Source organism: Bufo bufo, chromosome 3 (assembly GCF_905171765.1).
Source record: "Bufo bufo chromosome 3, aBufBuf1.1, whole genome shotgun sequence".
Taxonomy (NCBI): Eukaryota; Metazoa; Chordata; class Amphibia; order Anura; family Bufonidae; genus Bufo; species Bufo bufo.
The window spans coordinates 481618951-481644200 of NC_053391.1; the positions used below are offsets into that span (position 1 = coordinate 481618951).

General features: G+C 43.9%; 1 protein-coding gene across 2 annotated transcripts in view; it reads right to left on the reverse strand.

Annotated features, from left to right (window-relative positions):
- The window catches only part of TMTC4 (transmembrane O-mannosyltransferase targeting cadherins 4), a 163854-nt gene that overhangs the window by 66355 nt on the left and 72249 nt on the right, over positions 1 to 25250 (reverse strand). For both annotated transcript variants that reach the window (XM_040425259.1, XM_040425258.1), the window contains one exon: positions 21477 to 21564. In XM_040425259.1, the coding sequence (XP_040281193.1) occupies positions 21477 to 21564 (88 nt within the window). The remainder of the gene's footprint in view (positions 1 to 21476; positions 21565 to 25250) is intronic.

A 25250-nucleotide genomic window follows, 5' to 3' on the forward strand; every position in this document is an offset into this window, starting at 1 on the left:
GTTTGGTTAGAAATAAAAAAACTTCATGCAGATACACTTTTCAATATTTTATTAAAACATTTTAGTGCACGATTGGAAATCTTATGGAAAATGTGCCATGTTTAAAGGAATGAATCACAAATGTATGGACGTTTTGGGCAACTAAATATGGTCATACATTTGCTGAAAGTCATTTGAAGGTATGGCATCTACCGGTAAATAATGCCAAAGAAAAGCAAAGACTTGCAAAACTACACTGCTCAAAAAAATAAAGGGAACACAAAAATAACACATCCTAGATCAGAGTTAATTAAATATTCTTCTGAAATACTTTGTTCTTTACATAGTTGAATGTGCTGACAACAAAATCACACAAAAATTTAAAAATGGAAATCAAATTTTTCAACCCATGGAGGTCTGGATTTGGAGTCACACTCAAAATTAAAGTGGAAAAACACTACAGGCTGATCCAACTTTGATGTAATGTCCTTAACTTCTTAAGGACATAGGGCGTACAGGTACGCCCTTGTGCCCTGGTACTTAAGGACACAGGGCGTACATGTACGCCCTGTGTATTTTCGATCACTGCCGTGCGGCTGGCAGTGATCGGAACCCGGTGCCTGCTCAAATCATTGAGCAGGCACCTAGGCTAAATGCGCGGGGGGGTCCCGTGACCCCCCCATGTCGGCGATCGCGGCAAACCGCAGGTCAATTCAGACCTGCGGTTTGCTGCGATTTCTGAAGTTTCTGGTCCCCGCAGTCCCTGACCGCGGGGATCAGAAACTTTATATGCCAAAAAAAAAGTTTTATTCACCCCCCCCCCCTGCACCCCCGAATGATTTTTATGGTGGCGGGAGGTGCAGGGGGAGGGTTGCGGGCGGTGTGGGCGGTGCGGGAGGCGGGCGGTGCGGCAGGCGGGATCGCGATCCCCCGCCCGCCTCCCCTTGTATAATCGTTGGTGTCTAGTGGGGATACCAGGGTGCCAGCACATTGCTGGCACCCTGGTATAAACGGCTGACATCTGCGATGCGATGTCAGCCGTTTAACCCTTTCCATACAGCGGTCCGTACGGACCGCTGTATGGAAAAGGTTAACAGCGCAGGGAGCTCCCTCCCTCTCCCATCGGGGGGCTGCTGTGCCTTTGCAGCCCCCCGATGGGGAGGGAGAGAGCCCCCAGAGAGCCCCCCGAGAGATCCCCTCCTTACCCTTCCCCGTCTGCGAAGTTCTGAGCAGTACTGAGCAGACGGGGAAGGTTCCCATGGCAACAGGACGCCGTCTCAGGCGTCCTGCTGTCCATGGTGCTGAACAGATCTGTGCTGAAAGGCATAGATCTGTTCAGTGTAAGTAAAATACAGTACAGAACAATATATATTGTACTGTACTGTATTATACAGACATCAGACCCACTGGATCTTCAAGAACCAAGTGGGTCTGGGTCAAAAAAAAGTGAATAAAAGTGAAAAAAAAGTAAAAATCAAAAAACACATTTATCACTGATAAAAAATGAAAAAAATAAAATTCCCTACACATGTTTGGTATCGCCGCGTCCGTAACGACCTAATCTATAAAACGGTCATGTTACTTTACCCGAACGGTGAACACCATAAAAATAAAAAATAAAAAACTATGATGAAATTGAAATTTTGCCCACCTTACTTCCCAAAAAAGGTAATAAAAGTGATCAAAAAAGTCGCATGTACGCCAAAATTGTAACAATCAAACCGTCATCTCATCCCGCAAAAATCATACCCTACCCAAGATAATCGCCCAAAAACTGAAAAAACTATGGCTCTTAGACTATGGAAACACTAAAACATGATTTTTTTTGTTTCAAAAATGAAATCATTGTGTAAAACTTACATAAATAAAAAAAAAGTATACATATTAGGTATCGCCGCGTCCGTATCGCCCGGCTCTATAAAAATATCACATGATCTAACCCCTCAGATGACCACCGTAAAAAAATAAAAATAAAAACGGTGTAAAAAAAGCCATTTTTTGTCATCTTGTGTCACAAAAAGTGTAATAGCAAGCAATCAAAAAGTCATATGCACCCCAAAATAGATGCCAATCAAACCGTCATCTCATCCCGCAAAAAATGAGACCCTACTTAAGATAATCGCCCAAAAACTGAAAAAACTATGGCTCTTAGACTATGGAGACACTAAAACATTTTTTTGGTTTTAAAAATGAAATCATTGTGTAAAACTTACATAAATAAAAAAAATTGTATACATATTAGGTATCGCCGCGTCCGTGACAACCTGCTCTATAAAATTACCACATGATCTAACCTGTCAGATGAATGTTGTAAATAACAAAAAAAAAAACGGTGCCAAAAAGCTATTTCTTGTTACCTTGCCGCACAAAAAGTGTAATATAGAGCAACCAAAAATCATATGTACCCTAAACTAGTACCAACAAAACTGCCACCCTATCCCGTAGTTTCTAAAATGGGGTCACTTTTTTGGAGTTTCTACTCTAGGGGTGCATCAGGGGGGCTTCAAATGTGACATGGTGTCAAAAAAACCAGTCCAGCAAAATATGCCTTCCAAAAACCATATGGTGTTCCTTTCCTTCTGCGCCCTGCCGTGTGCCCGTACAGCTGTTTACGACCACATATGGGGTGTTTCTGTAAACTACAGAATTAGGGCCATAAATAATGAGTTTTGTTTGGCTGTTAACCCTTGCTTTGTAACTGGAAAAAAAATATTAAAATGGAAAATCTGCCAAAAAAGTGAAATTTTGAAATTGTATCTCTATTTTCCATTAAATCTTGTGCAACACCTAAAGGGTTAACAAAGTTTGTAAAATCAGTTTTGAATACCTTGAGGGGTGTAGTTTCTTAGATGGGGTCACTTTTATGGAGTTTATAATCTAGGGGTGCATCAGGGGGGCTTCAAATGGGACATGGTGCCAAAAAAACAGTCCAGCAAAATCAGCCCTCCAAAAACCAAACGGCGCACCTTTCACTCTACGCCCCGCTGTGTGCCCGTACAGTAGTTTACGGCCACATATGGGGTGTTTCTGTAAACAGCAGAGTCAGGGCAATAAAGATACAGTCTTGTTTGGCTGTTAACCCTTGCTTTGTTAGTGGAAAAAATGGGTTAAAATGGAAAATTAGGCAAAAAAATGAAATTCTCAAATTTCATCGCCATTTGCCAATAACTCTTGTGCAACACCTAAAGGGTTAACGACGTATGTAAAATCAGTTTTGAATACCTTGAGGGGTGTAGTTTCTTAGATGGGGTCACTTTTAGGGAGTTTCTCCTCTAGGGGTGCATCAGGGGGCTTCAAATGGGACATGGTGTAAATAAACCAGTCCATAAAAATCAGCCTTCCAAAAACCAAACGGCGCACCTTTCACTCTACGCCCCGCTGTGTGGCCGTACAGTAGTTTACGGCCACATATTGGGTGTTTCTGTAAATGGCAGAGTCAGGGCAATAAAGATCCAGTCTTGTTTGGCTGTTAACCCTTGGTTTGTTAGTGGAAAAAATGGGTTAAAATGAAAAATTAGACAAAAAAATGAAATTCTCAAATTTCCTCCCTATTTGCCAATAACTCTTGTGCAACACCTAAAGGGTTAACAACGTATGCAAAATCAGTTTTGAATACCTTGAGGGGTGTAGTTTCTTAGATGGGGTCATTTTTGGGTGGTTTCTATAATGTAAGCCTCGCAAAGTGACTTGAGACCTGAACTGGTCCCTAGAAATTGAGTTTTTGTAAATTTCGGAAAAATTTCAAGATTTGCTTCTAAACTTCTAAGCCTTATAACATCCCCAAAAAATAAAATATCATTCCCAAAACAATTCAAACATGAAGTAGACATATGGGGAATGTAAAGTCATCACAATTTTTGGGGGTATTACTATGTATTACAGAAGTAGAGAAACTGAAACTTTGAAATTTGCAAATTTTTTTCAAATTTTTGTTAAATTAGGTATTTTTTGGTGCAAAAAAATTTTTTTTTTTGACTCCATTTTACCAGTGTCATGAAGTACAATATGTGACGAAAAAACAATCTCAGAACGGCCTGGATAAGTCAAACCGTTTTAAAGTTATCAGCACTTAAAGGGACTCTGGTCAGATTTTCAAAAAATGGCCTGGTCCTAAGGTGTAAAAAGGCTGTGTCCTTAAGGGGTTAAAGGGAATCTGTCACTAGCAATTTACCAATTTTTTTTTTTCATGAATCCATGTTTAACAGAGTACCTTTTTTCCATCTGTCTTATTCTTTTGATTGTCAGACTTGTCATTTCTTCAAAAAATCGATTCTTATGATATGTAAATGACGCTGTAAGGAGCCCAGAGGGCCGTTCTTCTTTCTCCACGGTGCCCAGGAACGCCCCTCTGAAGTGCCGTGCCCGGCTAAATTTGAAAACTAATAACGCCTCCAAGTTCATCTAAATCGCCTCCCAGAGGCACGGCTAAGTGCTCAACACCCCCCCTCCTCAGCGCCGCGCTCTGCGGCAAACACCCCGATCCTCCTCCCGCCGGCATCCTAAATCCCGCGCAGGCGCAGTGCCGGCGATTGCCTGCGCTATGATAAGATGACTGACGGCACTGCGCCTGCGCGGGATTTGGGATGCCGGCGAGAGGAGGGTCGGGGTGTTTGCCGCAGAGCGCGGCGCTGAGGAGGGGGGGTGTTGTGCACTTAGCCGCGCCTCTGGGAGGCGATTTAGATGAACTTGGAGGCGTTATTAGTTTTCAAATTTAGCCGGGCACGGCACTTCAGAGGGGCGTTCCTGGGCACCGTGGAGAAAGAAGAACGCCCCTCTGGGCTCCTTACAGCGTCATTTACATATCATAAGAATCGATTTTTTGAAGAAATGACAAGACTGACAATCAAAAGAATAAGACAGATGGAAAAAAGGAACTCTGTTAAACATGGATTCATGATAAAAAAAAAAAATTGGTAAAGTGCTAGTGACAGATTCCCTTTAAAACAAGTCAAAATGAGGCTCAGTAGTGTGTGTGGCCTCCACGTGCCTGTATGACCTCCCTACAACGCCTGTGCATGCTCCTGATGAGGTGGCGGACGGTCTCCTGAGGGATCTCCTCCCAGACCTGGACTAAAGCATCTGCCAACTCCTGGACAGTCTGTGGTGCAACGTGACGTTGGTGGACAGAGCGAGACATGATGTCCCAGATGTGCTCAATTGGATTCAGGTCTGGGGAACGGGCGGGCCAGTCCATAGCATCAATGCCTTTGTCTTGCAGGAACTGCTGACACACTCCAGCCACATGAGGTCTAGCATTGTCTTGCATTAGGATGAACCCAGGGCCAACCGCACCAGCATATGGTCTCACAAGGGGTCTGAGGATCTCATCTCGGTACCTAATGGCAGTCAGGCTACCTCTGGCGAGCACATGGAGGGCTGTGCGGCCCTCCAAAGAAATGCCACCCCACACCATTACTGACCCAATGCCAAACCGGTCATGATGGAGGATGTTGCAGGCAGCAGAACGTTCTCCACGGCGTCTCCAGACTCTGTCACATGTGCTCAGTGTGAACCTGCTTTCATCTGTGAAGAACACAGGGCGCCAGTGGCGAATTTGCCAATCTTGGTGTTCTCTGGCAAATGCCAAACGTCCTGCACGGTGTTGGGCTGTAAGCACAACCCCCACCTGTGGACGTCGGGCCCTCATATCACCCTCATGGAGTCTGTTTCTGACCGTTTGAGCAGACACATGCACATTTGTGGCCTGCTAGAGGTCATTTTGCAGGGCTCCGGCAGTGCTCCTCCTGTTCCTCCTTGCACAAAGGCGGAGGTAGCGGTCCTGCTGCTGGGTTGTTTCCCTCCTACGGCCTCCTCCACGTCTCCTGATGTACTGGCCTTCCTTCTTGTAGCGCCTCCATGCTCTGGACACTACGCTGACAGACACAGCAAACCTTCTTGCCACAGCTCGCATTGATTTGCCATCCTGGATAAGCTGCACTACCTGAGCCACTTGTGTGGGTTGTAGACTCCGTCTCATGCTACCACTAGAGTGAAAGCACCACCAGCATTCAAAAGTGACCAAAACATCAGCCAGGAAGCATAGGAACTGAGAAGTGGTCTGTGGTTACCACCTGCAGAACCACTCCTTTATTGGGGGTGTCTTGCTAATTGCCTATAATTTCCACCTGTTGTCTATCCCATTTGCACAACAGCATGTGAAATTGATTGTCACTCAGTGTTGCTTCGTAAGTGGGCAGTTTGATTTCACAGAAGTGTGATTGACTTGGAGTTACATTGTGTTGTTTAAGTGTTCCCTTTATTTTTTTGAGCAGTGTATTAGGTTGAGTTCACATTGAGAATTTTTTTCCACAGGAAAAGACGCATAAAAAAACCTGTGATACATGCAAATTTCAGTGCAGATTAAGCCACATATTTAACTAACTGCATAACAATGAATGAAATCCGCTGTGAAGACCCATGGCATTTCCGCAGCAGATAGGGCATGCTGTGGATCAGAAAATCTACAGAATGCCTTGAATCCTCAACATACTTTTAGGCCTCATGCACAGGGCAGTTGCCCAGCTGTGCCTGTATTGCAGCCCGCAAACAGCTGGTCTGCGATATGCTGGCACCGGCCATGTGCTTCCGTGGTGTTTCTGTCCATGCCTCCGAACCGCAAACTACTTTTTTATAATTGTCTTTTTATTAAAGTATTTTAGATAATACAGTAATACACCAATGGAAGCAATCATTTGCCCATAAAATGCATGGGTAATCAAAGAAGGAAACATAAATCCAATATCAATAAAGATAGCCGATACATAAACCAAGATCAATTTAGCAAAATACAATAAAGTATACTGTAAATTGTGATGTTTGTCTCTGAAGAGTCATATAAACAAACTCGTACAAAAGGGGGGGGTGGAGACACCACAAGACAAGACAAAGAGGGGGGGAAAGGAGGGGTAGAAGACTTTGATGCTTAAGTGCGTGAGTCAAAAAACTCATCCCACAATTGCCAAATTTTCTCTAATCGATCAGTATGGCTGTTAGATGTTCCATTTTTCTTACCTCAGCATACTAGTAATAAGATCAAGCTGCAAAGGTGGGACAGATCTCTTCCAAAAACTCGCAATCAGACGTCTGGCGGCCGTCAGAATGTGCAAAGTTAGTTTTAGGAAATGCCGTTTCAATCGGATATGGGGCATGTTCAATAGAAAAATAAAAGGATCTAATGGAAATCTAATATTGAGAAGTTGTTAGAGAATGGTCTGCACTATAGACCAAAAAGGACGTATCAGGGAGCATTCCCAGAAAATGTGGATAGGAGATCCAAATCCCGATCCACAACGCCAACATCTGTCTGAAACCATAGAGTTAAAATGTCTCAGCAGCTGCGGAGTGTGGTACCAAAACATTAACACCTTGTATGAGTTCTCCCTGTGGGTAATGCAGGAGGAAAACTAATTTTTTGAGGTGCAGACATACCACTGACCCATTCAAGTTGAATGGGTCTGGATTAGGGCTGCACGATATGGGAATTTTGTGCGATTGCGATTAGGGACCTAAAAATTGCGATAACGATATGCAATGCGATATTTTAAGGGAATTGTGCTAGAGGTCCATTTGCTTGGATTTTCAAGGCAAAAGCACACAGAAATTACTGATAATGCTGAAATGTAGTTATGCTTAACTCAAGAACTGAAATGCACAGTGTTTTTCAAAATAAAACATCTTTTACTAAATTAAATAACATATTTGCATTATTGCAAAAGTACAAAATACAAAACTTGCCATTTTCTTAATAGCATTGCACGGAACTGAAATAGAATAGAAGAACATTTGTTCATTAAAATAACGACTTGCCTCCAGCCCCTCCCCGCACTGTAACTGATGTATCGCCGGCTGCGCTGTGCAACATAGGGGCCGGCGATGCATCTGTGTCAGCCATGTAAAAAGTCAACCATCGCTTTATAAGACGCACTGCCATTTTCCCCCCACTTTTGGGCGGAAAAAAGTTAGTCTTATAAAGCGAAAAATAAGGTAATACAATTGCAGCATTTTTGCGTCGGCCAATTGGCGATATGGCGCTTTATTGCGATTTAATGTGCAGGCCTAGTCTGGATCCATCTGCGGAATCCGCACGGATGTTGCCCGTGCATTAGGGGCCGCAAATTGCGGTCCCCAATGCATGGAATGGCCAACCAACAGCTGTCTGCATGAGGCCTTAGGCTCCATTCCCACGTCCGCAAATGGGTCCGCATTCGTTCCGCAATTTTGCGGACCCATTCATTTTCTATGGGGACGGAATGGAAGCGGACAGCACACAGTGTGCGGTCAGCATCCGCATTTGCGGAGCGCGGCCCCCGATATTCAGGTCCGCAGCTCCGCAAAAGATAGAACATGTCCTATTCTTGTCCGCAGCTTGCGGACAAGAATAGGCATTTCTATAGGGGTGCCGGGCAGGTGTGTTGCGGATCCGCAATTTGCGGGTCCGCAACACACCACGGATGTGTGAATGGAGCCTTACACTGTGACTGAACAGTGTTAACGAGCATCTGCCACCATGATCAACCCTATTAAACCAGACATGCTGCCATGGTGAATTAAATGAGCCCTCTATTGCTGCAATCTGATGTACGGTTGCAGCAACATTTTTACTTTTATTCTTAGGGTACTTTCACACTAGCTGCAGCACGGATCCGACAGGCTGTTCACCCTGTCGGATCCGTCCTGCCGCTATTTGGCCATGAGAGGCCGCCGGTCTAAAAAGTCGGACATGCAGTACTTTTAGTCCAGCGGCCTCTCACCGTGCACTGCCGGAGCTCCGCCCCCCTTCCCCATTATAGTCAATGGGGACAGTCTGGCGGCACGGCGAAATAGCAGCAGGACGGATCCGATAGGGTGAACAGCCTGTCGGATCTGTCCTGCCGCCAGTGTGAAAGTACCCTTAGGTAAATGAGGTGCTCGGAGCACATGGCTGGGGTTGGCTTGGCAACTCAAAGTACCACTTCAACCTTCTTCTCTCCCCCGTCACCACTGCCTCTCATGGCTGGATTGACTAGGCTAGACAACCTCATTGTTTTAGTATGCCTGACCCTGAAATCTCAACAGGGAGAGCCTCTTCTTGATCTCAGGAGGCTCTCCCCGATCTGAGATATGCAGTCATCGGCATTTGCGCTGTGCAGGTCTCAGCAGGGAGAGCCTCCTGAAATCAACTGTGCATGCAGTGATGAATCCTCACTGGCGCAATATTCCAGAGCCAGGCATCCACACAGGCAGGGTGACTGGTCCTCTCAAAAAGCTTCATGAGCAGCAGTGACAGGGCAGTGGAGAAGGTGAAGAGGAGGGATACTATCAGATTGGTGGGGGTTCTACCAAACCACCACTGTTCATGGGAATGAGGGGCCCCGTACCCTTTTGAGCCCCCCTGAAATGGGCGGAGCGACTGGTTGGAAAAGCATGCCGCTGCTCCATTCATTTCTAGGGGAGCACCAGAGATAGTCGAGTATAGTGCGGCAGGTGCTGTCCTGGCCACTAATCTGCAGCATGTCATGTTTAAGGGGCATCTCCAGGGCATGTGCAGTAGCCATGGAGCTGTTCTATTCAGCTATGATAAGCTGGAACAGCTGAAAACAGCACTGGGAACATGCACACACAAGCAAGCGGCACGATAATGTCATTACAACGCCACCTGCCTGTGCTTTCAATCAAATGGAATGGATCCCCCACTGAACTTCTAGGAAGAGCTGAACTCCATAGGCGAAGAAAGAGTGGACAAGCCCTTTAATAAAGGAAAAATAATTTTAAAAATGTGCTCAGATATTTTTGTATGCTAATAATGAAAACAAGGCAGCTGGCTCAAAAACAAAGCCATACTATATTCACAATCCATGTGCGGGCCCCGAGTCCCCACCTTCCGAATGCAGAGTGCTAAGACTACATGGACATGTTCCAGCAATTAGGACAATGTGCACTCTACATAAATATACTTGCCTGTCATATTGCCAACATGCATCCTTTAAAAAATATGCATCTACAATGTTTGACAGGACTGAAATGCACACGATTATTGACCAGGGTGAAAACTGCTGCCAAGGCTGGTCTGGTTCCACAATACCGCTTCACCAGAATAATTGCCTATGTGTTTTCTAGAGGTTGAATGCCTTTCTACATTTCCATTGTGTTGTAATCTCTGGCTAGCTGAGCATCATAAGAGAGTTTCCAGTGTTGCTCATTTGCAAGCATCTTTTAAATAGAAAACGGGGACGTCTGTATATCAGTGCATCACATCAAAACATGGGGTCCTTTTCATTGAACACCTACTATCTCATCGTCGACAACACTCACAACAAGCAGAGTAATTGGTGAAAGTGAATACAATGACAAACGTCTTACTAAAGAGAGCCATATAGTATGGAGACGCTGAATATATTAGCTTTATGAATACATATGCATGGGACATAATAGCTGTGATGTTCACACTAAATGCTGCACATAAGTACAAGTCCTTCACAAGCTCAACATGAAGTCAATTCATGGGGTGAAAATGTACATTACAGCAAAGAAAGAACGATTACAAAAACTACAAGCAAATAAAGCCCTCAATGGAGGAAAGAAAGAGAACGCTGCACACCAACACCAAACCTGATCCCAACTGTGAAGCCTGGTGGAGGGGGCATCATGGTTTGGGGCTGCTTTGCTGCCTCAGCGACTGGACTCCTTGTGATCATAGAGGGAACTATGAATTTTAAGGTGGAGTAAAAACATTTCACAGTCAGATAGAATGGCAGCGGTCCATGGCTTCAAGGTGAAGAGATGCTGGGTGATGTAAATAGCCCAAAGCATGCAAAGTCAATCAACTAAGAGTGGTCGATTTGTGTTTCGGTATGACAAAGTCGGAGTCCTGACCTTAAAGGGGTATTCTAGTTCTATTACATTATCACCTGTCCACTAAATAGGGAATAACTATTTGATCGTCGAAGTACTTCTGCTAACACCCCACCGATCAAGGGAATAGGGGCCCAGTAATCCATGGAGCCCCTGAAATGAACAGAGCAGGCGGTCAGACATGTGCTCAGCCGCTACATCCATTTCTATGGCAGCCAACCGCTGAACTCTGCTATCTCCAGAACTCCCATGGAAATGGATAGAGTGGCTGAGTGCCCGCATACTGGCAGATCTGTTCATTTTAGGGGCTCCACAGTGTACAGGGCCCCTGTTCTCGTGATCAGTGGGGGTCCCAGTGGTAGGACCCCACCAATCTAATAGTTATTCCCTATCCTGTGGATAGGGAAAACTTAATATAACCAGAATGCTTCAATCCAGAAATACAGATATGCAAAGCAGTAGCTCCCAAGAGAACCATCTCGCTAGCGCCACCTTGTGGGAGTGACCCCCGTACGAGTCAAGATCCAACTTTCCAACAAGCCTTGGGATTTGACAAGGGAATATAACCAAGCCAGAAAACCATCTGTAGACAGCCATTTCGGAGTGCTAGCCCCTCGTCAGTACGGAGTAGGATTCTGACTGGCTGAGTGTGATGCCTAGGAAGTGGCTCAGGCAGGGTGCTGAATCTTCTTAAAGAGACCAGTTCTGTATGGTGACTTACTGGAAGTACTCCAGGGATTGGGGACCTATAGGGGATGCTCAATGGGAAACAAATATGCAAAGAGGCATTTAAAGGGGTTCTCCGGGCTTTTAATATTGATGACCTATCCTCAGGATAGGTCATCAATATCAGATCGGTGGGGGTCCGACACCCGGCACCCCCGCCGATCAGCTGTTTGAAGAGGAGGCACACGCCGTGCTAGCGCTGCCTCCTCTTCAAAGTTTACCTTCTCGCCGTCGCCTCTGCAGTGGTGAGCAGGTGTAATTACACCCAAGCCGTCCCATTTCAATGGGACGGATTATTCCCATACACTTGTATAGGAGCGATCAGTCCCATTGAAATGAATGGGACAGCTTGGGTGTAATTACACCTTCTCACTGCTGCAGAGGCGACGGCGAGAAGGTAAACTGTGAAGAGGAGGCAGCACTGGCACGGCACTGACGCAGCCAATATCAATGTAGGGACCGACCCCTTTTGCAACTGAAATGATAACATCCAGTTGCCAATTTAGTCAAAGTGGGAATAGCAGAGGAATAGCACAAAGTTAAAAGAAAATATGCTCTAGAATTTTTATTATTTCATGGAGAATGCAAAGAAACATGTCAGGAGTAGTGACAGTAGTCCTCTTTAAGTGAATTTCTGGAATAAAATAGATTATTCACATTTAACCCGGAATTCAGCCTCTCTCTCTATCCCAACTATTGCAGGTTTCTCTGGACATCGTCTTTCTTGCTTTGGCTGCATCAAGGGTCCATCAATGCCTTCATATTGTGATGTCATATACCACCACGCATACAGTTGTGGTCATAAGTTTACATTACCTTGCATAATTTATGATTTCTTAACCACTGTTCAGAGCATATGAATGATAAAAACCTCTCTTTCACTCATGGTTAGTGGTTGGCGGAAGCCATTTATTGTCAAACAACTGTATTTACTCTTTTTAAATCATAATCACAACACAAACTACCCAAATGACCCTGATCACAAGTCTACATACCCTGGTGATTTGGCCTGATAACATGCACACAACTTGACACAAAAGGGTTACAATGGCTATTAACCTGTGATCTATTTGCTTGTAATTAGTGGGTGTGTATAAAAGGTCAATGACCTTCTTGACTCCTGACAGACCCTTGCATCTTTCATCCAGTGCTGCACGGATGTTGTTTTGATTCTAAGTCATTGGGAAAGCAAAAGAATTGTCAAAGGATCTGCGGAAAAGGTAGTTGAACTCTACAGGGAGTGCAGAATTATTAGGCAAGTTGTATTTTTGAGGATTAATTTTATTATTGAACAACAACCATGTTCTCAATGAACCCAAAAAACTCATTAATATGAAAGCTGAATATTTTTGGAAGTAGTTTTTAGTTTGTTTTTAGTTTTAGCTATTTTAGGGGGATATGTGTGTGTGCAGGTGACTATTACTGTGCATAATTATTAGGCAACTTAACAAAAAACAAATATATACCCATTTCAATTATTTATTTTTACCAGTGAAACCAATATAACATCTCAACATTCACAAATATACATTTCTGACATTCAAAAACAAAACAAAAACAAATCAGTGACCAATATAGCCACCTTTCTTTGCAAGGACACTCAAAAGCCTGCCATCCATGGATTCTGTCAGTGTTTTGATCTGTTCACCATCAACATTGCGTGCAGCAGCAACCACAGCCTCCCAGACACTGTTCAGAGAGGTGTACTGTTTTCCCTCCTTGTAAATCTCACATTTGATGATGGACCACAGGTTCTCAATGGGGTTCAGATCAGGTGAACAAGGAGGCCATGTCATTAGATTTTCTACTTTTATACCCTTTCTTGCCAGCCACGCTGTGGAGTACTTGGATGCGTGTGATGGAGCATTGTCCTGCATGAAAATCATGTTTTTCTTGAAGGATGCAGACTTCTTCCTGTACCACTGCTTGAAGAAGGTGTCTTCCAGAAACTGGCAGTAGGACTGGGAGTTGAGCTTGACTCCATCCTCAACCCGAAAAGGCCCCACAAGCTCATCTTTGATGATACCAGCCCAAACCAGTACTCCACCTCCACCTTGCTGGCGTCTGAGTCGGACTGGAGCTCTCTGCCCTTTACCAATCCAGCCACAGGCCCATCCATCTGGCCCATCAAGACTCACCCTCATTTCATCAGTCCATAAAACCTTAGAAAAATCAGTCTTGAGATATTTCTTGGCCCAGTCTTGACGTTTCAGCTTGTGTGTCTTGTTCAGTGGTGGTCGTCTTTCAGCCTTTCTTACCTTGGCCATGTCTCTGAGTATTGCACACCTTGTGCTTTTGGGCACTCCAGTGATGTTGCAGCTCTGAAATATGGCCAAACTGGTGGCAAGTGGCATCTTGGCAGCTGCACGCTTGACTTTTCTCAGTTCATGGGCAGTTATTTTGCGCCTTGGTTTTTCCACACGCTTCTTGCGACCCTGTTGACTATTTTGAATGAAACGCTTGATTGTTCGATGATCACGCTTCAGAAGCTTTGCAATTTTAAGAGTGCTGAATCCCTCTGCAAGATATCTCACTATTTTTGACTTTTCTGAGCCTGTCAAGTCCTTCTTTTGACCCATTTTGCCAAAGGAAAGGAAGTTGCCTAATAATTATGCACACCTAATATAGGGTGTTGATGTCATTAGACCACACCCCTTCTCATTACAGAGATGCACATCACCTAATATGCTTAATTGGTAGTAGGCTTTCGAGCCTATACAGCTTGGAGTAAGACAACATGCATAAAGAGGATGATGTGGTCAAAATACTCATTTGCCTAATAATTCTGCACTCCCTGTATAAAATAGGAAAGGGATATAAGAAAATATCAAAAGGACTTGAGAATGCCAATCAGCAGTGTTCAAACTCTAATTAAGAAGTGGAAAAGTAGGGGTTCTGTTGAAACCAAACCACGGTCAGGTAGACCAACTAAACTTTCAGCCACAACTGCCAGAAAAATAACATCAGGTGATATACAGGACTCTCTGAAAGAATGTGGTGCGGCTGTTTCAAGATGCACAATAAGGAGGCACTTGAAGAAAGATGGGCTGCATGGTCGAGTTGCCACAAAGTATCCCGCTTACAATATGCCAAACAGTAATAAGGAAACTCCAGCGGGCGATCGGTCTTTAGTTAATGTATCTTTTGCTTCATCTGTAACAATGTATCAGTAAGAATGACAATGGACGCATTTCGACCCGTCCAGCCTTTATCAAAAGGCTAGACGGGCCGAAATGCGTTGATTGTTATTCTTACTGATACATTGTTACAGATGAAATAAAGGATACATGAACTAAAGACAGAGCACCGCCTGGAATTTCCTTATTATGTTGTCGATTTTCTTCTTTCCCATGCTACATTTGGAGAGGAGTCAACAAGGCCTATGATGAAAGGTACACCATTCCTACTGTGAAACGTGGTGGTGGATCGCTGATGTTTTGGGGATGTGTGAGCTACAAAAGGCACAGGAAATTTGGTCAGAATTGATGGCAATATGAATGTAGTAATGTATCAGCAAATACTGGAGGAAAATTTGCACTCATGATCCCGGAAAGCTGCGTATGGGACGTACTTGGATATTTCAACAAGTCGACCTGTCATTGGCTACAGCAAAATAAAGTGAAGTTCTGGAGTGGCCATCTCAGTCTCCAGACCTCAATATCATTGAGCCACTCTGGGGAGACCTCAATCGTGCAGTTCATGCAAGACAACCCAAGAATTTAGGGGAACTGAAGGCTTTTTGCCAGGAAGAATGGGCAGGTTTACCATCTGAGAAGATAAAGAGCCTCATCCACAACTACCACAAAAGACCTCAAGCTGCCATTGATGTTAAAGGGGGCAATACACGGTATTAAGAACTGGGGTATGCAAACTTTTGCTCAGGGTCATTTGGGTAGTTTGTGTTGCGATTATGATTTAAAAAGAGTAAAACACAGTTGCTTGACAATAAATGGCTTCAGCCAACCACTAACCATGAGTAAAAGAAAAGATTTTGTGTTATCATTCGTATTCTCTGAACAATGGTTAAGAAATCATAAATTCTGCAACGGTATGTAAACTTATGAGCACAACTGTATCTATGTACGCATAAAAATGAGCCATTTTATAATAAGAACTACTCTTATACAGGTTCATAACACCATGTAGTAGAGGTACAGGGAATATCGTAACGACCCTGACACAGGAAAGGCACGCTCTGCATCATGATTTCTCCAAATAATATTATGAGCTATGAGAGCAGAGAATGACAACTCTGGAGAAGCATACAGGCCCACATTTACTAATGTGGTTACACCTAAAATGTGTTGTAAAATGCTCCATAGTTTGGATTTCTGAATATTTAAGAAAAATTAGGCACAAAGAATAATCCACTTTTCCTCTATTGAGGAGGGTGTGTATATAATAGAAAATGAGCACAGTCTAACAGAATGGAGCATGGTCTACGATGCAAAAACGTGGCACAAAACTTTGTCACAAATTAAGCCAACCAATAGGTAAGTATAAGTTAGACATTATAACCTATTCAGGATAGGGGATAACTATTAGATTGGTGGGGTTCCAATCACGAGAACAGGGACTTCGTACACTGCAGGGCCCCCAAAATGAATGGAACAGCAGGTCGAGCATGCACACTGCCCCTCTATTCATCCCTATGGGACTGTGGGAAATAGATCAGTGTTTGTACTTGACTGGCTCCAGCAATCCCACCGAGATGAATGGAGGGCAGTGCATATGCTTGACCCTGCAGGGTACAGGATCATAGTTGTGATCAGTGAGGGTCCCAGCGGTCGGAACCACGGCAATCTAACAGTTATCCCCTACCCTGTATATATGGGACAACATGTTACAACAGGAATACCCATTTAAACAAAAGTATCTAACCATGCCCCAAATCTATCATCTAGGGCAGGGATGTCCAACTTGCGTCCCTTCAGCTGTTGCAAAACTACAACTCCCAGCATGTCCGGACAGCCTACAGCTATCAGCCTACAGCAGGGCATGGTGGGAATTGTAGATTTACAAAAGCTGGAGCGCCGCAGGTTAAGCATCACTGATCTAGGGTGAGCCACTGTGATAAATGTGGTGCATCTTTAGACTGCCTAAGTTTACAATGTTCTACATTTTAGACAGCATTAGTAAATCTGCCCCAAACTGTTCCAATTTACTTTAACCCCTTAAAGACACAGCCTTATTTCACCTTAAGGACCAGGCCATAGTTATTACTTTACATTCCCCATATGTCTACTTCATGCTTGAATTATTTTGGGAATGATATTTTATTTTTTGGGGATGTTACAAGGCTTAGAAGCAAATCTTGACATTTTTCAGAAATTTACAAAAACCCACTTTTTAGGGACCAGTTCAGGTGTGAAGTCACTTTGCGAGGCTTACATAATAAAAAAACCACCCAAAAATGACCCCATTCTACACTGCTCAAAAAAATAAAGGGAACACAAAAATAACATCCTAGATCTGAGTTAATTAAATATTCTTCTGAAATACTTTGTTCTTTACATAGTTTACACTGTGCTGACAACAAAAATCACACAAAAATAAAAAAAAATGGAAAGCAAATTTTTCAATCCCTGGAGGTCTGGATTTGGAGTCACACTCAAAATTAAAGTGGAAAAACACACTACAGCCTGATCCAACTTTGATGTAAAGTCCTTAAAACAAGTCAAAATGAGGCTCAGTAGTGTGTGTGGCCTCCACGTGCCTGTATGACCTCCCTACAACGCCTGTGCATGCTCCTGATGAGGTGGCGGACGGTCTCCTGAGGGATCTCCTCCCAGACCTGGACTAAAGCATCTGCCAACTCCTGGACAGTCTGTGGTGCAACGTGATGTTGGTGGATAGAGCGAGACATGATGTCCCAGATGTGGTCAATTGGATTCAGGTCTGGGGAACGGGCGGGCCAGTCCATAGCATCAATGCCTTGGTCTTGCAGGAACTGCTGACACACTCCAGCCACATGAGGTCTAGCATTGTCTTGCATTAGGAGGAACCCAGGGCCAACCGCACCAGCATATGGTCTCACAAGGGGTCTGAGGATCTCATCTCGGTACCTAATGGCAGTCAGGCTACCTCTGGCGAGCACATGTAGGGCTGTGCGGCCCTCCAAAGAAATGCCACCCCACACCATTACTGACCCAATGCCAAACCGGTCATGCTGGAGGATGTTGCAGGCAGCAGAACGTTCTCAACGGCGTCTCCAGACTCTGTCACATGTGCTCAGATTGAACCTGCTTTCATCTGTGAAGAGCACAGGGCGCCAGTGGCGAATTTGCCAATCTTGGTGTTCTCTGGCAAATGCCAAACGTCCTGCACGGTGTTGGGCTGTAAGCACAACCCCCACCTGTGGACGTCGGGCCCTCATATCACCCTCATGGAGTCTGTTTCTGACCGTTTGAGCAGACACATGCACATTTGTGGCCTGCTGGAGGTCATTTTGCAGGGCTCTGGCAGTGCTCCTCCTGTTCCTCCTTGCACAAAGGAGGAGGTAGCGGTCCTGCTGCTGGGTTGTTGCCCTCCTACGGCCTCCTCCACGTCTCCTGATGTACTGGCCTGTCTCCTGGTAGCGCCTCCATGCTCTGGACACTACGCTGACAGACACAGCAAACCTTCTTGCCACAGCTCGTTGATGTGCCATCCTGGATAAGCTGCACTACCTGAGCCACTTGTGTGGGTTGTAGACTCAGTCTCATGCTACCACTAGAGTGAAACCACCGCCAGCATTCAAAAGTGACCAAAACATCAGCCAGGAAGCATAGGAACTAAGAAGTGGTCTGTGGTCACCACCTGCAGAACCACTACTTTTTTGGGGGTGTCTTGCTAATAGCCTATAATTTCCACCTGTTGTCTATCCATTTGCACAACAGCATGTGAAATTGATTGTCACTCAGTGTTGCTTCCTAAGTGGACAGTTTGATTTCACAGAAGTGTGATTGACTTGGAGTTACATTGTGTTGTTTAAGTGTTCCCTTTATTTTTTTGAGCAGTGTATAAACTACACCCCTCAAGGTATTCAAAACTGATTTTACAAACTTCGTTAACCCTTTAGGTGTTGCACAAGAGTTATTGGCAAATGGGGATGAAATTTAAGAATTTCATTTTTTTGCCTAAATTTTCAATTTTAACCCATTTTTTCCACTAACAAAGCAAGGGTTAACAGCCAAACAAGACTATTTTTATTGCCCCGACTCTGCCGTTTACAGAAACACCCCATATGTGGCCGTAAACTACTATTTTGGGGTGCATATGACTTTTTGATCGCTTGCTATTACACTTTTTGTGACGCAAGATGACAAAAAATTGCTTTTTTTACACCGTTTTTATTTTTATTTTTTCACGGTGGTCACCTGAGGGGTTAGGTCATGTGATATTTTTATAGAGCCGGTCGATACGGACGCGGAGATACCTAATATGTATACCTTTTTTTATTTATGTAAGTTTTACACAATGATTTCATTTAAAAATAAATAAATCATGTTTTAGTGTCTCCATAGTCTAAGAGCCATAGTTTTTTCAGTTTTTGGGCGATTATCTTGGGTAGGGTATGATTTTTGCGGGATGAGATGACGGTTTGATTGTTACAATTTTGGCGTAAATGCGACTTTTTTGATCACTTTTATTACTTTTTTTGGGAAGTTAGGCTACTTTCACACTAGCGTTCGGGGCTCCGCTTGTGAGTTCCGTTTGAAGGCTCTCACAAGCGGCCCCGAACGGATCCGTCCAGTCCTAAAGCATTCTGAGTGGATGCGGATCCGCTCAGAATGCATCAGTCTGGCACCGTTTGTCCTCCGCTCCGCTGGCGGACACCTGAACGCAGCTTGCAGCGTTCGGGTGTCCGCCTGGCCGTGCGGAGGCAAACGGATCCGTCCAGACTTACAATGTAAGTCAATGGGGACGGATCCGTTTGAAGTTGACACAATATGGCTCAATTTTCAAACGGATCCGTCCCCCATTGACTTTCAATGTAAAGTCAAAACGGATCCGTTTGCATTATCATGAACAAAAAAAAAAAATTTTAAAAATATTATTTTTTTTTTTTTTTTGTTCATGGTAATGCAAACGGATCCGTTCTGAACGGATCTAAGCGTTTGCATTATAGGTGCGGATCCGTCTGTGCAGATACCAGACGGATCCGCACCTAACGCAGGTGTGAAAGTAGCCTAAGGTGGGCAAAATTTCAATTTAATCATAGTTTTTTATTTTTTATTTTTATGGCGTTCACTGTTCGGGTAAAGTAACATGACCCTTTGTATAGATCAGGTCGTTACGGACGCGGCAATACCAAACATGTGTAGGGAATTTTTTATGAGTGATAAATGTGTTTTAACTTTTTTTTCACTTTTTTTTTACTCAGACCCACTTGATTCTTGAAGATCCAGTGGGTCTGATGTCTGTATAATACAGTACAGTACAATATATAGTGTACTGTACTGTATTTTACTTACACTTTGTCTGAACAGATCTATGCCTTTAGCACAGATCTGTTCAGCACCATGGACAGCAGGATGCCTGAGAAGGCGTCCTGTTGCAATGGGAACCTTCCCCGTCTGCTCAGTAGTGGCCAGAACTGTGCAGACGGGGAAGTGTAAGGCGGGGGGCTATCTGGGGGCTCTCTCCCTCGGGGGGCTGCAAAGGCACAGCAGCCCCCCGATGGGAGAGGGAGCTCCCTGAGCTGTTAACCTTTTCCATACAGCTGTCCATACGGACTGCGGTATGGAAAGGGTTAAACGGCTGACATCGCATCACAGATTTCAGCCGTTTATACCAGGGTGTCAGCAATGTGCTGACACCCTGGTATACCCACTAGCCACAAACGATTATTCAAGGGGAGGCAATCCCGCATGTACTAATACTAAAGTTTCTGATCAGAAACTGCAGAAAGCGCAGCAAACCGCAGGTCTGAATTGACCTGCGGTTTGTTGCGATCGCTGACATGGAGGGGGGGGGGGGGGGGTTCACGGGACCCCCCCGCGCATTTAGCCGAGGTGCCTGCTCAATGAGCAGGCACCTTGTTCTTATCGGCCGGGCGGCAGTGATCGGAACAACACATGACGTACCGGTACGTCATGTGTCCTTAAAGGGAACCTGTCACCAGTTTTATGGTGTCCTAACTAAGGGCAACATAAATAAGTGACTGATTCTCTTAGCACAATGCTGGGTCACTTTGACCCAGTCAATCTGCCAACATCTTGTATTGAAAAGCTCCAGCTGATAATGATGAGTCATGAATATTCATGAGCTCCTGACTTTCCCCGCCCACCTGCTGCTGAATGACAGTTTGTTTCCATAGGAATCAGCAGCAGGTGGGCAGGGGAGTGGCCATAGCTCTGAATTAAATATACGCTGGACTCAATGACATCACGCCGGACTCCAATCAGCTCATTAGCATGCGGCATCTTTGTGTGTATATTATGAGATAACCATCTGTCCCACCAGTAAGTGAATACATCTAAGGCACTTTTTAGTAGTTAATGATTGTATATAATTAGTTAGATTATAATCAAATATCCACATGACAGGTTCCCTTTAAGGACTCGGGAAACATGCCGTACCGATACGTCATGTGTCCTTAAGGGGTTAAAGTGTCAATGTCATTACTTAGAATGCCAGTTCTACATCGTATGTTTAAAAAGAAGGCAACCGGAGGGCACTGAAGCCTCATTTGAACAAAAGCTTTGAAGGTGTGGGTCTGGCATCCAGCAACTGACCTGCCTGGTTTCCTTCTCAGCGCCTCCCAGTGTCCATTCTAAAGCTTTGTTGGGAGAGCTGATGTTCTAAGTAACTGGATCTATACTTAATCACATAATTGTTGTTTTTTTTACCTAATCCACTTTCCACATGTCTTGCTTGCCAGCCGTGCCTTCGGTAGAGGCTTAATGTATGTACATTATTACAATTGTGTTATTTCAAGAAAAAACATGAATACTCACTTCTTATTTGGGCTTTGCTATATCCAAGAAAAGATAAAACAACAAATAGCGCACAGAGAAGATCTGCCCTGCCAACAATTCCGGCAACCTATAAACAACAAAACATGTAATACATATATTAACATATTAATAAAGCACAGAAAACAAAGACATAGTCTGCCCTGGCCAATAAAGCAGCATTCATAAGAGACCTACCAGAAGAGAGATATAAAAGCCTATTTTATATAAATATATAGAAAAGAGACCTACCAAAAGAAAACATTAAAAAAATTATATTTTATACTTAGACTTTTCTGTTAGCCTGATTAAGGTATTAACCCTTTCACTCCCAGAGGTTTTTTTCCCCAGTTTTGCGCTGCCTGCCTTCCCAGAGCCATAACTTTTTTATTTGTCTGATCACATAGCCATATGAGGGCTTGTTTTTGCGGGACAAGTTGTACTTTCCAACACCACCATTTAATATTGCATATGATGTAGTGGGAAGTGGGGGAAAAAATCCAAATGGGGTGAAATTGCAAAAATAAAAAAAATAAAAAAAGCAATTCCACCACAGTTTTACGGGTTTTCTATTTACGACGTTCGATAAAACTGACCGGTTACTTTTATTCTACATCCGGCGATACCTTACATCTATAGTTTATCTTGCGTTTCGATAGTGATAAAAAAAATTAAGTGGGGGGAAAAAAAAATTTGTTTTATTTATTTTTTTCGCCATATTTTGACCCCTATAATTTTTTTGTAATTATGTGTACGGAGCTGTATGGGGGCTAGTTTTTTGCGGGGCGATCTGAACTTTTCATTGAAACCATTCTGGAGTGTGTATGACTTTTTGATCACTTTTTATTTAAAAAAATTGTAGAAATTGAAGCCACCAAAAAGGCGAGTCAGCCATTTGGATGCTTTTTTCCGTTTTGCTGTTTGCCATATGGGGAATATATTTTTATACTTATGGGCATTTTGACACCTATGATGTGTATTTATTTTTTTTACACTTTTTATAGTTCTCATAGGGAACTATAACAATCTGATTGCTATTATCATAGACTCTAATACACTTGCATTGGAATCTATGATGATTTCACTACTTTCCTATGGAGCCCTATTGGCAAGGGCTCCATAGGAAATACTATGCAGCAGCCTCCTGTCATTCATAAAGACAGGGGATGCTGCACACACGCTCCGGCTCCTCTGATCGCCACACAGGGGAGCCGGAGCACAAGCGAAAGCAAAAGCTTTCGGTTTTCAGCACGCTCAGATGACGTGGTCAGGATTAACCACGGCATCTGAGGTGTTAAATGTCCGCGATCGGCACTACTGCCGGTTGCGGACATTAGCCGCGGGTGTCCGCTATAAGAAGCAGGCGGTCACCCACGGCTAAGGAGCCCGCAGCGGGCGCAATCTTTAGACACACACGCTCGATGACGTACAGAGATCTATATGTGCTACTGGGTTTTAAGTCCACCTGTATCTACAGTCAAAATGACAGAAACAAGACTGGACCCCCATAGTAAACATTTTATTTCTGACACCAACCTTACATTAGTTCATTAGTAGATGATCGTTACACAATTATTATTTGAAATTGGTTCCGAGATGCAGTTTCACAATAAAAGGGTTTTTCTGGTTTGCATCAGAATCCTTTAAAATAAGGATTTATAAAGGTAGCTGTAATTTTGTAATGTATTTCTTTAACCTTTATTGGTTCTGCCCATGTCCATGCAGTTATTCCCTGTGAGGTAATGTCCATGGGAGTATCAAAGCAGCAACAGATGTACAAGAGGTAAGTAACTACTTCATCAATAGTAATCCCTGAAAACCCCTCTTAGGCCGAATGCACACGGCCGTGTTCCGTGGCCGAGAGCGGTCCGTGGTATGCCGGGCTGGATTCCTGCTCAGAGCAGGAGCGCACAGCGTCATTGGTTGCTATAACGCCGTGCGCTTCATGCCGCCGCTGCACTACAGTACTACACTCGTATAGTGTATTACTGTACAGCAGCGGCAGCATGAAGCGCACGGAGTCATAGCAACCAATGACGCCGTGCGCTCCTGCTCTGAACAGGAATCCAGCCCGGCATACCACGGACCGCTCTCCGCCACGGAACACGGCCGTGTGCATTCAGCCTTAATGACATTCAGAAACATGAAACAGAATGGATTTAAATTAAAGAGAACCTAACATCACCATAATGCCTTCCAAAGTGCCCACAGAACCTCACCGCTATAGTCATCATGTCTCCAACAAGGTCTTTGCCGATGGAAGACACAGATGGAGACATGATGGCTATAGCTGTGTGGTTCCCCTTAAGTCAGTCTTCCTGAATGTTTGTGATAAGGCCCAAAGTTACTTTCACACTAGCGTTATTCTTTTCCGGTAATAAATAAAGGGTCTCAATACTGGAAAAAACGCATCAGTTTTGTCCCAATGCATTCCGAATAGAAAGCAATCCATTCAGTATGCATCAGGAAGTCTTCCGTCTCGTCCCTTGTACGGTATTTGACTGGACAAAATAGCGCAGCATACTGGGACAAAATCCCGGTACACTACCGCACTTGTCGGATCCAGCATTAATTTCCATTGAAATGTATTAATGCAGGATCCGGTACCAAGTGTTCCGCAAATTGCCACATCGCTGGATCCGGTTTTCCGGTCTGCGCATGTGCAGTTCTTTCTAGCTTTGAAAAAATTAAATACCAGATCAGTTATTCCGGATGATACCGGAAAGACAGATCTGGTATTTCAATGCACAAGTCTAACGGATCCGGAAAAAAGAGATATCAGTTTGCATTTAATATATTTTTTTGCATAATTGTGTGGCATAAATATTACCGTAACCTATTACCGTAGCTAGAACTATGACAATAACAAACGTGCATGGTTTTTATGTTCTATTCTATGAAATCTTTTATCTTGTATCCCTATTCTGAGAGACAAACATTTTAGTTTTTTCATCCATGATGCAGTGTGTGGGCTTGTTTTCTGTGGGGGGTGGGGTTGACATTTTCATTAACATAGTTTTGGGGTACATATGAATTTGGATAGCTTTTTTAATCTATTTTATTGAGAGGTGGTAAGTGACTCAGTGATACCAATTAATTTCACTTCTTTTACAGGGGAAATCAGTTTTTTGTATAGGTCTTCAAATTTTTTTGCCAATTTTTTTTACGAAAAATCACTGTATATTTATAGGTTTGGAATGTGCCATTGCGTGCTGCTGGTAGCATTCTGGTGCACCTGGTAGCCTGTGTCACATGGCCTGTTATAGGTGGGGCATACAGCCTTATCTCTCCCACTACCTGAGTGATCTCACTATGGAGATATGTGCGAGTTTGGCTGTAAGTTGTTTCTGAGCACCTTTTAGACAGTGTTCACACACCGTAGGTAGTCTAGTGGTAGGAACCCATGCCACGCTGAGATACCTTGACGGTGGTGCAAAAGGGCTCTGATGTGTTCCTAACTGGAATACATTGGCTAAAGTCTCAGTTCTTAACATCAGCTTGAGGGAATAACCAGTGTTGTCAGTTGCATATCATTATGGTGCACCTTTTGCAGTGATTTATCTATTTTTTTAACCCCTTAAAGACTCATGATGGATACATCCATTATGGGCGGCAGGGCATTATGGAACAGGCTCATGGAGCGATTACTGGCTCCAAATATTGCCGGTGCTGGATGTATAATGCACTTGACACCGAGCCTCAAAGACAGGGACTGGAAAGAACTCCTATGCTGGTTATTTAAGCCCTTATGTTGCAGACAACAGTGAATGTAGAGGC